The sequence below is a fragment of the Sinocyclocheilus grahami genome, unplaced genomic scaffold (assembly GCF_001515645.1).
Source record: "Sinocyclocheilus grahami isolate Dianchi unplaced genomic scaffold, SAMN03320097.WGS_v1.1 scaffold173.1, whole genome shotgun sequence".
Taxonomy (NCBI): domain Eukaryota; kingdom Metazoa; phylum Chordata; class Actinopteri; order Cypriniformes; family Cyprinidae; genus Sinocyclocheilus; species Sinocyclocheilus grahami.
In genome coordinates, this window is record NW_015505352.1 from 349,031 (window position 1) to 363,319 (window position 14,289).

The following is a 14,289-nucleotide window of genomic DNA, read 5'->3' on the forward strand; positions in this document are numbered from 1 at the left end:
CAAGCTCACATAGAAACTTTTGAAGGATTACCTTAACCGTAATTCGTCTTAAACATGAGTAGCTCTGTCTTTCTCTGTCTTGTTTTAGTGGTACTAAAGTAAATGCACCGTCTGTCTGCTGAGTTAATGTCTGCTGAGTAAATTAGTAAATAGCTGCGCTCCAGGTTGTCTGTCTGTGCAGGAGAGATGTCATCACGGTAAAAACTTCACATACAAGTCACTCAACAGCTTGATTGGTGTGTATTAAAACGAATTACTTTTCTCAACTTTACGAGCCAGTGTGTAATGTACCTCAGCTCGTTTTTAACTCGCCACTTTAATTCTCCCACCTAAAGCTGTTTTAATTCAGCGCGAGGACTTTGGGGATGGCTGCATACCTCAGTGGAGACATTTTAGTGCTGGAAAAATTAATTCTTTTGAAGTGCTTTGCTGTGTTGGTCACCAACCTTAAAAGATATCCATTAAACCCAATTCCCAGTAGGGTCTAAAATATGATTTATGAAACCTTACTTATTAGTGTGTCTCACTTTAAAATGAATTAGCCCAGTTCTCACTTTCTCAAAGGTGCAATTGCTTAATATGTACAAAAGGTAGCTGTTTCCATAGACATGGAGTCTTGTTTGACCAAGCCATAATTTCAACTCACTAATCACTGGCTCCAATGAGAGTGTTTGATAGCTGTTTGATGTATACAAATAAAAAATCCAGTGTTTCCTTTTTCATGTTGTCATCATCGTTTAAAGGCCAGTGACTATTACAAAGCAGACCATGTTAATGGACGCCTTCTTTTTGTAGTTGCAAGACAGTGACTACCGTCTGTATGGTCTTAATACAAGCCTAGTGTTATAATGACAGTTTCTGATGATCTATAATTGCAGTGGCACATATAAATGGAAGTAGAAAATTGCTGTGTCTGTTTCTCGGTATTGTACAATTCATTTGGGTAATTGGTTTGATATCCGGCCGGATTGTTTGCGAATTAGACCAAAACACCTGGACCTGGGCTCAAATGTATTTCAGAAATCCAATGGGCCGCTTATAGCTCTTTTTTTTTTTCGAGGTGAAGGAAACAAATCCCTCCAGTCTTTTTGTTGATTCATATCAAAAGCGAAACAGGGCATGCTTGCAAAACATTTACCCTGCGCAGAAGGACTGTAAATGTTTTATTAAAATGCCCGAACTGAAAAATCGCAAAGGCGCACCAGTTTGTTTTGGCGTGTGTGGTTTGTTCCATTCTCCTGTGGCTGCAGACTACTGGTCTACTGCCGGTCCTTTATTGACTGAATCTCTCACTGTGAGGAGGGGGAAAAAAACGACTTTGTATTATAACCGTATGGAGAAAAAAAAATGTTGGCAGCGGTTTTTATACAGCACACTTTTTTAAAAAAGAGAGACGGTCCTGACCACAAGTCATAAACTATACTTTATTTAAACTGGCACTCACCCATTATTAGTTCATAGGGCTTTCTGTCTCACAGAAATAATGTTCCAGCGCTTTCGGTTTGGGGGGAGGGGCATGAGGACAAACTGCTGCCAGGTGTTGTTGCCATGACATTCCATTATGCGATTCCACGTTGCCTTGATGTGAATATTCCAAAATATGATTGCGAATGATGGTTCACCCTTGGGTCCTTATTTTTTAAAAAGTCCGTGTACATTTTCGTTCATGCTTGAGAAATGACACAATTCATAGTTTGAGAACTGAAATATTTAATTTAGCATTTAAAATACAACACATACAAGGTGAGATGCTTCTGCACCTACATTACCAGCACGGACGAAGACCTGGCAACAGCTGCATGCCATTAGTAACGCCATTGAACTCCACCTCGTTTTGCTTCTCGTCCCAAGATGACAAGTCCATCACGTAATGCTCTGAAAGCTCTCCAACGCCGAGCGCTGCCCCGAACGACCCTCTCCTGACAGCTTCCTCATTACCTTTTAATGTATTCATGCATATTCCTCCTCGCTGGTAAGGCCGTCTTGTAATGAGAGGAAACAGCGAGCCGCTCCATGCCTTGGATCACGCAATCCGCCCTTTGTTTCGATTAACAAAACAACTTGTGATGCATGCGGAAGGCAGGTTCTCCAGGGTAGCCACTGAATTTCCTGCAATATGACAGAGAGAATATTGGCGCGTCAGTGGGACACCTCAGTGACTCTGGGAGATGCTATCATTATGTGTGTTGGCAATCACCAAAGCTGAATTTTGTGGCGGAAAATGAGGGAGGCCATGTCAGCCTCACTAGCGTGTTGTGAGTGGCCTGAAATGCATCTGCTATGAGAGTCGCATTCCGTTTACCGCAGCGGGGAGCAAACATGAGAGCCTAGGCATCGTAGGCTCGACGTGCAGCACGGTGAAATGAACAAAATACATACATTATAAGTTTGGCGCTCTTCCTTCTGGAAATACAAAAGAAGCTGATTTCAATATAAATAGAATGGGAGTATGTCTTTACCTCTACTTTGATTGTCACTTTTCAAGCCGTAAAATACCCAGAGGCCTTTCCATGGCCTCGCTCACATGTCAATGCTAATTTTCCCTCGTTGCCAGGGGTAACACATTGGGGAGCCTTGATTTTCTTCCTCTGGTCATCGAGCTTGTGTCTTTCTTCTCAGACAGCTTGCTCAGTGCTTGAAATATCTCTCAATGTTGGGCAATCAAAAATAGGAGAACATCTCAAATCAGGTTCTCTGAAGGCTTCGAATCAACAATGATGTACAGTATTCATTTTCACTGATAAAAAGTATCCCACTGTGTCTTTCTTGAGAGGTAATTTCTCAGAGTGCCCATATTGTGTGCGCAAACCCATTGTGGCTACGGCGGAGATACTTATACAAATTCACACCGCAAGCAAATCAGTCTGGGAGTTTTGATAGAAGTGACATCGGTCCGTGTAAGAACTCAGGAGGGCGTAATCTGAAAAGGGCTAATTCAATACAACTTGCCAGACTGCCACTTTCAAGTATCAAATATTTCGAGCTGTCAGTCGTCGTGGTTAGGAAGCGCAGATGCATACAGCTGTTTCATAGTCTGCAAATGACCCCTCTCAGTCTCTATGCCCCACGCTCTGACTGACACATTGTGCTAGATAACTGCTGGTGCTGCATCGCAAGCAGCCCGTCCAGCATGTGGTTACCTCCTCAGCTAGTGCGCACTCGTCTTTTCACGGGTTACTGCAGGTCAGGATTTCAATGCCTCAGTTTCACACATTCTCATGTGTCCTTTTGCTTGCAATCTCTGTGTTTCTTAGGATATAGGTGCAAAAACATTGTTTTTAGAGGATCTTTGCTCACATATGCATTGGCTACGGTGGTTTTTCTTTTCTAATGACTTACTGCAAGTATTGTACGCAAATATCATTGTTTTGGATGGGAAACTTGGGGTTTGTGATTGCAGCTGCACAATGCAAATGCATGTAATTATATATTTTAAATTATAGAGATAGCAGAGCTGATGACAAATACAGTGGGGGTCCAAAAGTCTGAGAACACCCGGGAACATTTCTTTCTTTCAGCATAAATGAAGTTCTGGCTTTTGTTTAATGGTGTTATTAGTGGTCTAAATGTTAGATATTTGTCAGTTTTCCTCATAACCAGGTGTTAGTTTAGTTTCATTGAGATGCTGGTATAATTTTTCTTAATATTTTGGATTAGTTTCTCTTTTTTTTTGCATTTTCTGATTTTTATTAAAATTTTAGTTAGTTTTAGTATTTTTTTAATGTCTGTTTTTTATTCATTTTTATTTTATTCATATTCATTTTTATTTGTATTTCATTTTTTGGAGAAATGTTGCTTTGACCGAAATGAAAAAGCTTTTTAAATATTTTTTTTTTGTTAATGCAGTTAATATTTTACTATACTCAACAGAAAATGTGTTTTTAGCTTTAGTTTTAGTTAACCATAAAACCCTACTCAAACCTTTGTAAAAATCCTAATATGCTTATTTCCAGACTTGCATGCAAATTTTTTATTTTTTTTTGGCCTAATACTAAGGAACCCACTTTTTACATGATGTAATTTAAATTTTTGTTTGGAAAAACTTCAGAATGAGTTACTTTTTTTTTTTTTTTTTGCTGAATATGATTTTCAGCAGCTGCAGTAATTAGTATTATCTCTCAGCTTTCATTGACCTTAATGACTAAGTACTAACTTGTCAGTTTTTTGTGTAGGTTTCACATCATTTTTACATACAACTTATTGAATGCAAGAACGTAAATAAGGTGACTGAGGCGAGAGGGCAGAGCGAGCGAGGAAAGCCCAAAATGAGTTTAGTGCAGAATCCTTTTAGTAGACCACTGACACATGAATGAGGGGAGAGTGAGAGAAAGAGAGAAAAAAGTAGACAGCCAATTTGGGAGTAATGCAACTAAAAACAGACAAGTGTAATTTCATCCATCTGGACAGATGTGTAAAAGCGCTCCTCAGAACATTCCCCATGATTCCCTCTGATTGATCTTCCCCCAGACTGAAACACCTATTATTAGCCACGAGCCTAATAGCACCAGGATGGCTTGCTGCTCTCCCAGAGGCCAATTCTCTGGTCATATCTCACTCACTGCAGCTGTAGAAACTGAACAGGGGTGACTGAGAGAGACGAGAGGAGGTGCTGGACAGAGAGAGAAAGCAGGATGTGTGGTTGAGGTGCTTCATATTCAGTCAATAGAATTCTAAAGCACACGGTGTCAAACAAAACAATAACATTGTTCATGCAGGTTTCCATTGTTATTTAGGAAGAGCATTTGTACACCCATCTGAAAAGATGCATTTTTTGAGCTGCTGAAACAAAAGAATGGCTTGTGTACAATGAAATCCTCACAGTTATTTGAAATATATCAGAGTTTAAAGCTACATTTTTACTCTGAAAGAAATGTTTATTGAAGGCCACAGCTGTGAAACATCAAACGATGCTGGTTTTGCTTGAATATTCAAGAGACTCCACAAACGCTCGCCGCCTTCCTACGTTGGTCTGCTGGCTTTTGGAAAAGAAGGAAAGCAGTTGAGGCAAGCATATGAGAGCTTATGATTGACGGCTCGCCACCCATGCCATGCCATTTAAACCGCCACGTGTCCCGAGTCTGGTGTGATCAGATCCATTTTGATCCAGATCCAAACTCAAACAACGTTCCCACTGTCCTTCATCTTTGCTGCTCTATATGGAGATGATTTTCAGCGCTCAGCCCACCCTCAGTCGCACACAAATCTACCCCACAAAAAACATACCTGCATCTCTATTATTTCTATGTCAGCTCTCGTGGAATGTTTGGAAAGCTTCTTTACTGTTGCCTCTCGGATGTTTTGTACGGTCATCCCGTAGAATTATTTGACTGTATATTCAGCATTCTTTTGAACACGCTCTCCTTACATTGATTGAATGAGCTCCTTGGTTTAATGCATTTCCAATTGCAGTTATCGCTGTGATTGCCGGCGTGTGTTTTGGTAAAATGGGAAAAGCCTAAAACCCTTCAATTGAAATGGCTGTTAAAGTTTATGAAAACAAATGCTAAGGGAATTGTTTTTTTTGTTTGTTTTTTTTTTGCATTAATGCACTTATATGCGCTTTAACAACATTTGCTCAGATGATTTTAGGAATAAATTCACAGATTAAATGTACACACTATTATTTGTTTTGTTTGATTTTTTCTTAATTTTCCTGTATTTTTACGCTTATGTATTTAATGTTACTGCACAAAAGGCCTATAGTTTAATAGTCTGGTTAATGCTTAGTTATGATAAAAAAAAATGTCTCTCCAAATTTCAGTCTACACAAAAATAATTTATCACCTTTAGTGCATTTGCAGCATTTAATCTGAAATAAATGGAAGATATGTTGTGTCTTCCATTCACCTTACAGCCATTAATCCATCATTACTATGCAAAAATGCTGAGACTAATGTTTTTGCACCATACACTCATTTTTACTTGCATATGCCTGATAGTGTGTCTGATCAAATATACATTAGTCCTCCCTTATGACTTAATGTATAATGGACTTGCTTGCTATTTCAATTTAATTCTCTGCAAATTGTTCAGTACCACTTTTAAATACTAATAACTAAATTAAACAGTTTGTGTTTTTAAGCATTAATTTGTTCCCGCAAGCCATTCTTTGGCTTCACAGCTTCATTGGTGTAACTGTGCAGTCTTTATAGCTCCCGCAGTACCTTTTGTGAGTGAATTTCAAATGTTCTTCATCAGCTAAGTTTGTAGTTTCAGCTAGTCTTTGTATTTTCCATCGTCATTTGTGATTTTTAAGTCATGAACAGGAGCTTGAGAAATGCACGCAGCTCCTTCAGACTAGATTTCATGTGAACCATGGCAGGAGAATGAATGTGGTAGGCAAAAGGCGGTTCTCCAGGTGTGACTTTTTTTCTCTGCTTTTTTACGCCTCATCAAACTCAATGTTCTTGAGTTTCAGGCAAACAATTATTGTTCGTGCTTCATTGTTTGTGCCACTTCCTCACCTGACTTGAGGAAATCCAGATCAGGGAAACTTCTCCTTAAATCACACGCAACATCAGCCCACCAAATGCCAGCACAAAATAGCATGAGCTACAGCATTATTTGAATAAATACTTAATATTACATTTAAATTAAATATTCTTTTTGTTGTTGTTGTTGTTGTTGTTGTTTGACACTGTAATTCCCAGCTGTATCCAAAAAAACAAAATAGGCCTAATCGAAATATCAGCAAAATTAAGCGAATACAATTGACATGTTTTGTTGTATGGATACATGATTAACACACAAAGAAACCGTAGCTGGACCAGCTTCAATCAAAGATCAAAATCTATCAGAGCCAGCTAATAGCAATGATTATAAATAATGGCTCTGGGTGGATAAATAGCTCAGGCAAATGCACTGCAGGATATAGGCGCTCCTAAAGCTGTGTTCAGACAATGCAGGCACAAATTCAAGGTAAATTGACACTGTAATTCCCAGCTGTATCCAAAAAAACAAAATAGGCCTAATTGAAATATCAGCAAAATTAAGCGAATACAATTGACATGTTTTGTTGTATGGATACATGATTAACACACAAAGAAACCGTAGCTGGACCAGCTTCAATCAAAGATCAAAATCTATCAGAGCCAGCTAATAGCAATGATTATAAATAATGGCTCTGGGTGGATAAATAGCTCAGGCAAATGCACTGCAGGATATAGGCGCTCCTAAAGCTGTGTTCAGACAATGCAGGCACAAATTCAAGGTAAATGTATACATACTGTATAGAGAAAATGTTTTACTTCCATTAGTACACGACATGGAGCACCGTCGAGGTAAACCACCTGCCTATGCAAAGATTCATATGCAAAATACTATCCTTCCAAAGGCCACAGGATCTCCGTATCGCGTAGATATTAATATAGCCATTGATTTCACCCGCTTTTTAAGATCAAAGAGAAATCAGTGGATTAAAAGATGCGGTGAATGTGAATAAAGAAATGAATGTACGATGTTCTGATAAATGGGGTGCGCAAAACATGTATTTTTTAATTCTAACTGTAGGCTATTTAGCGTTGTTTCAAATGTTTCCAGTTAAAATGGTTGAGAAGTGACGCATGTTTCGATTATTCTGTAAGCAATAGCATCAATTGTTAACGACAGCTAAATTGCATTTCGATATCAGTAACAGAAGTATCACTATAATGATAATCATCAATAATCAGAACAATACCAAATAAGAATTTAATATTATTTCTTCCAATAATTGAAATGCAACGAAATATTATTTCTTCCAATCAATAGTTGGGATTATATATAGGCTATATTTCGTTGTTTATCGTACATTTTTCCGTTTAACATTAACAGGCTACTGTCACACATGAAAATAACTGTCATGCTGATCTCCTGCTGTTAATATTTATGAGTTTTCCCGTTTTGGCGAGCAATGACAACTGGTGCTGTTGCTTATCAAAATTATGATCATATGGTTGTCTTGTGAACTTGTCTTTTTTCACCTGTGAAATGTCTGGACAAGGAGTGTTGGTTATTCGTGCATCTCGAACAGGGTCTGTTTACCAAATGCGCTGTTGCGGTCGGCCACTGCGCGCCCAAATAACAATAAAGCATGTGTCTGTCATGACACGTAAACCCACTATTCGTTGGGTGTGTTTTCAAACTGTCATAACAAGTAATATTCTGACAAACTCCTCCCCGAGACTTTATGGATTACAAGTGAAGAAATATGATCAATGCGAGTCGAATGACAAGCCACTTGTCAAAATCATAAAAACAATTTATTTCGTATTTAGCCTATTCCTGCGATTATTTTATTATCGTGCGAGTATAATGAATGTGCAAATATTTCAATAGACCTTCAATATTTATTAAGACTTAAAATAGTGCTTCTGTAAACAATAATAGGCTACGTGAAGAAATATTGCACTGATATGCAAACAGGAACAAATGACACTTTGCTTTACATTTAGAATGTATTGAAAATGCGTAATTATCTCCGGTGCACATCAGGAGCCCATTACATTTGCAAGTGTTGAATTCAAAGCCTCAGCTAACGAAAATGTACAAAATGAAAGGGGGCTTGGCGCAAGGAAAAAAAGTGTATCTTTGTTTGCCCCTCTTTGTTTACCGCGGGATTTTTTTCATTTTACTAATTCATTTCAATGGCTTTCAAACTGGAAAATGGAAATGTTGCTCTTGCCCTCTATTTCAGCAGCCGCGTCCTGGCAACAGAGCAATTTTCTATCATCAGGGATAAACGGCATCGAACAGTACATTCGGATAAAAAAGCCTGTGATTGCTGGCCTTCCTGTCTGTCATCTCTCTAGAAAATCCTCTCCCCCAGACCTGAGCCGTGTGCTGTCAGAGCTAATAATGTCTTCTTTATAAGTCGAAAAAGAACCCCGAAAAATCCCACTGTTCTCAATTGTGCAACATTCTCAGAAGATCAAAGATATTTCAGCAGAGCCACCTTCATTTAGATGAACTGAAAATGAATGTGCGCTTCTGCGTTGGCTGTAATTGTGAATTGAACATTGAAGTAGCCTATCCTTTCAGGTCTGTGTACTACACAGTCGTATGTTCTTATTTTCTAGAGATAAACAAACTTCTTTGTTGTACATTGGGAGGAAATATCCGATGCAGTACGTCAAATGCACAGAGACGCAAAGCTAATGCTATATCTGTGACATTAGGCCTCTCTCGCTCGTGTTAATACATTGCTATCAAAAATGGACCGTTATGCTATGATCTTAAGACCATGGTCACCAAACCGCTATAGTGTAAAGTTACATTAATCAACCCAGCAGCCAATCAAGAGGAGCTTTTAGCAAGAGTGAGGATATGACGCGAGAATCAACAGCTCAAAAACATGCCTGTTTAAATATATAAGCTATTTCGACATGAATACTCTTATTTTAATTTTAAATCATTTAAATGTTTGCCCTTTATCAATCTAAATGTTTAATCGAATTTATGCCTAGCATATTTCCATCTTTTTATGTCTCTGTCTTGTTTGTCTTTGTTTTTCTAACACCGGCTTCCAACCAAATAAAGCATCCTTATCCGAAAGGTTTACCGACTTCGTTAAATATTTAGTCCTGAAATAAAATACATGATTTAATATGAGACCTAGGCTTAATGGCAGGGAGGGGTCTGGTGGTATTTGTTCTCCTCTCTTGATTTCTATTGTAGTGATCTCGCGCAGAATACCGACAGCTGCGCGTGCTATCCATCTGCCTTCGCTTTGCCTCGCCACTTCCTCTGCTCAGCAGCCATGGAAATCCGTCGATGCCTGCGAGTCTGTGTACAGCCGATGGGCTTGAGTTCGAGGAGAGCAGACCCGTTCAGCCGCCTCTGCTGGACTGGCAAGTCTGTACAATCAAAACGGTGTCTTTCCATCCGAGCCGGTCAATATGTCTGTTCGGACGAATGACAACAAGATCCGGTGCGCTTTCGGAATGAAGACGATTCCATTTCAAACTAGTTTTGTGTTAAAGCTCAGATAAGTCTGCATGGATGCACTCGAGCGCCGGCATGTCCACACAGATCCCCTCTCTTTCTCTTTCTCTTTCTTTTTGACAGCTTTGTAATATGATGCTTATGGGTTTACATGCATGCTTTGCTATGATTATATTCCCAATAATAATAATAATAAAATAAGTTTAATTATTATTTACATTATGGTTCACATTTTTAAAAATGATATAATTTAAATAAAAAATTCAATACATTTAAATAATTTTCCAGCAATACTAAAGACGAGTTTGGTTTCGCCTTCATAATACAGAAATGAAACATTTTAATTATAATTAAAATATTATTTTTGTGCCATTTTTGTGTCCAACAAAATATTAGTATTTTCAATGTTTAACTTGTAACACAATGGCTATGGTGTTCTCAAAGGCACTCATATTTTATTCATATTTTTATTTTTCTATTTCCGCGCATTTTCCCTCAGATACTGGAATACAATTTCTCTGCAACACAACACCATTTACGATAATTCAGCAGCAAGTAAATTCCTTACGTTTTAATTGACATACGGAGCCTGTGTACAATATAAGCTGAAACCGATTCACTGGCCTGTTGCAGAATTTTGTCAGCTTTTATCAAATCATTTAATAGATCAATCCCTGGATAATATAGCCATTCTAGATATGTCCTCAATTTGTCAAAGGTAAGCTGTCGACACAGGTAGCAAAGGTACCAAACCATGAAGTCTCGATCAGTTAAGCACTTAAAATGCCAGCAAGAAGGCATAATTGGAAGATTTGTTTGTACCATGCCAAGGATGTCTCTGGTTTCGCTCTCACTTGCTTGACAAACATTTTCACACTGGTCATGCAGCAGAAATAATCAATCAAATTCCTGATCACCACTGATAACTCATTTGACAGTTGCATTTAAGCAAATCGTGGCAGATTTTTAAAATAATATTTAAAATAAACAAAAACATTCAGTATTCTTCAAACTAATGCCCCATGTTTCCTCTTACCTGGCACAATTCTTTTGAACTCAAAATGTTTGATATCTTGACTACGAGAAGAAATCCAGAAGCTTTCAGATCGACCAGCTGCCTTTCCGTCTCTCCCAAGTTCAGTCCACCATGGAAAATGGTTATCTACGCCGCTTGTGCACTCTTAAATCCGGCAAAGTAAATAACATCCCTAGTAATAATAGCAAGGTACGCAGTTCTTGTTACAGAAAGGGAGAAAATTGAAACTAAATGCTGCATTTAGGGCTACCATTTTTGATAAGAGGATAATTGAGGCGACACTGGTGTATAATTAGCAGATAATTTATGCTATATCCACTTTTAATCCACCTCCCAAAATAAACAAGGTCTATAATCATTACAGACGAATTGTTCTTAATTTTATAGCGCCAGTCTGAATACAGTGTAACGGATAATCAAAGAGGATTTGGATATAACTGATTGCGACCATAATTGCTTTTTCATTACCATTTTAAAGTAAATTTATGCCATATCATAAGGAAACTCGTTGTCTATAAAATAAAAATTGAGTGAGATGAGAATGAAGAAAGCCTTGCAGTTGTAGGGTATATTTACATAGTGGTTTATAATGTGATCGCGATTTGCCAAACCACAAACTGCACTCGTAATTTGCATATATTTTCGACTGTGACTTGCTCGTGATTACTACAAGGAAAGGCTGTCACTAACCCGGGCATTTCAGTGACTGGGGCTTAATTAAACCAGAACATATCTGGCGTGTTTAGTAGTTCACGTGAATCCTCTCTGAAGACGCTTAAAACTATGCTTTTTCTAGTTTGGCATCGCGTATTTTCACCTAGGCCTAATAGATTTTTTTTTTCTATACTGTAAATCACACCCTATTTATTTCTGTGTTGTTCCGTGTGGTTTTATTTGTGTTGTGCTCTTATTTTACTAGTGTGGATTCTGCTGCTTTTAGGCTAAATGCGTTTAGAGATTAACGTCCATAAAAGTGACTTTGTAGTTGTACGTAAGGCAATGAAGTCGCTGTCCTGTATCGTATTCTATCGATTCGATAGGCTAAGCGTTATTTGGCACCTCTGCCGCGGTTACGAACCACGCGATTAATTACTTCGATGGCAGCGCGCGACATTGTCTCAGGAGTCGCGTATCTGAGTGGGAATGTAGTGCATATCAGAGGGATATCCCAGCATTATTATTCTCCACATGGTTATGGCTACGGTGGGAGCTGTTAAGGTAGGTTAACTCACTGTGAAGTCTCCGCTAAAGCAGAGAACTGATGACGTTAGGTTGAATGACCAATCGGAAGGCGCTGCCCTTTGGAGACAAACCATTTTACTTGTAGTAGCTGCATCAAGTCTGGAAACAAGGACTCAAATTTAACAGAATCCACCTTAAAATCTCTGCCTTTACTCAAGCCCACCTTCCACCATACCGTGTGAGAATTACAGGACGAAAAAAGGATACATTTTGGAGGTAATAACGCAATATCTCCTAACCAAGGAGAGAAAGAAACGAACACAACGAAAGGACTCATTTGGACTTCAGAGATAGGGGATAAGTGCTCTCAAAGCAGAAAATTTGATGATGACCATGACGACGATGGCTGACGGTCTGGAGGCTCAAGACTCGTCAAAGTCTGCTTTCATGGAGTTTGGACAGCAATCGCACTCACAACAGAGCTCCCCGTCGATGGCCGCCAGCCATTATCCGCTCCACTGTCTCCATTCCGGGTCTCATCAGCAGCAGCACGACAGCTCTCCGTACTCCGGCTCGAACTCCTATAACAGGTCGCTACCTTACTCCTATGTAAGCCATCCCCACCACAGTCCATACCTGCCGTCCTACCACAGTAACGCCAGCGGAGCACAGACCAGGTTAGACGCCACAGGTAAGCGTATTTGCACGCGTAAACATTTTCATTGCTAAGCTGTACTTCGATCAAATGTAACAAGGACATACACTGCAAGTTCGTATTTAAAGCACCTTACCCGTTCTCTTTCGTTCTCGCCTAGTTTTGCACGTCCTATGTCAGCGATAACGGTGTTCTCCTCAAAATGATTTATTGCGTTCCGCCAGGGATTCTACCCACCATTGCAAATTATAATTAGCATCTAATTGTCTCCGTCTCGACGTGTCACTACATGCAATTTCCTAAATATGACAGACAATGTAATTATGCTATAGAGTGCTTGAATGAACATTACAGACTATTTGTGTTTGTCGAAAAAAAAAATCGCATTTAAAATTCTGTACAGACTTATACATCATTCCACAATATTCACCCCTTTCAGAACAGCAGAAAACAACCGTGATTGAAAATGGAGAAATACGTTTCAACGGAAAAGGCAAAAAGATCAGAAAACCGAGGACGATTTATTCCAGTTTGCAGCTCCAGGCACTAAATCACCGTTTCCAGCAGACTCAATACCTGGCGCTACCAGAGCGCGCGGAACTGGCTGCCTCTCTCGGGCTCACACAGACACAGGTGAGATGTGGACTCATTTGCTTTATTAGTTTATTGTGTTGCTCATTTAGGTTGAGTTATTATATCTTGATTGTTGTTATTGATAATGGTGGAATAATGGTGTTTTGGAAGCAGGCTGTATAATACGTTTGTTTGTTTTGTACCCTGACAAAACTAAAATATAATTTTACACTAAATTAGACATCACCTTTACTTAACAATTTAGAAACCTACATTTTTTTATTTGTCTTTCAGGTAAAGATATGGTTTCAAAACAAAAGGTCCAAGTTCAAGAAGTTGTTAAAACAAGGCGGTAACCCTCACGAGAGTGACCCTTTGCCCGGCTCCATCGCCTTGTCCCCGCGCTCTCCAGCCATTCCACCTATCTGGGACGTCTCAGCCTCCTCTAAAGGAGTAAACATGTCTGCTAACAGCTACATGCCCGGTTACTCACACTGGTACTCGTCGCCTCATCAGGACGCCATGCAGAGATAGGCAACTAGCCCTTTTTTAGGCCAGAGGCCTTGATGTTGACATCCTGTCTTCGCCCAGTTCACGTGCGCTAGGACGCACATTGTCCTCGGCTTAACATCCTTAATAGAGACCTATTCTGGCCTATTAAGGGGACGATTTCTTTTGAAGGATGAAGACATGTGGTGTGGTGAAGATCAACAATGGAATTAACTGTCGGTAGCATCATAAACAGATTGATTAAAAATCTGTTCTCACGTTTGACTCTAATCAAACATTCATCGCCAACATGAAATCTGAACAGGAAGCTAAACGTTTGGTCACATCGCACGCGCTTGAGTCGCATTTGAAAACGAACTCAAACCTCTTTGCTAGATGTTTCTGATCATGCAAAAGCAAGCAATTTGATTGT

The 14,289-nt window shown here is 39.2% G+C and overlaps 1 protein-coding gene across 1 annotated transcript; it reads left to right on the forward strand.

Moving 5' to 3' along the window:
* Positions 1 to 12,377: 12,377 nt before the first annotated feature.
* Positions 12,378 to 14,289, forward strand: dlx6a (distal-less homeobox 6a). The gene is made up of 3 exons (XM_016283363.1): positions 12,378 to 12,830; positions 13,234 to 13,427; positions 13,662 to 14,289. Exons 1-3 carry the CDS (start codon positions 12,524 to 12,526, stop codon positions 13,899 to 13,901), a joined length of 741 nt encoding a protein of 246 aa, XP_016138849.1. The 5' UTR covers positions 12,378 to 12,523; the 3' UTR covers positions 13,902 to 14,289.

What these genes read in the sequence shown, in the direction of transcription:
- dlx6a (XM_016283363.1), top strand. Translation starts at nt 12,524, where the DNA reads ATGATGACCATGACGACGATGGCTGACGGTCTGGAGGCTCAAGACTCG. An exon ending in GACCAGGTTAGACGCCACAG is followed by an intron (nt 12,831 to 13,233) that starts GTAAGCGTATTT and finishes CACCCCTTTCAG; the next exon opens with AACAGCAGAAAACAACCGTG. An exon ending in TCGGGCTCACACAGACACAG is followed by an intron (nt 13,428 to 13,661) that starts GTGAGATGTGGA and finishes TTTGTCTTTCAG; the next exon opens with GTAAAGATATGGTTTCAAAA.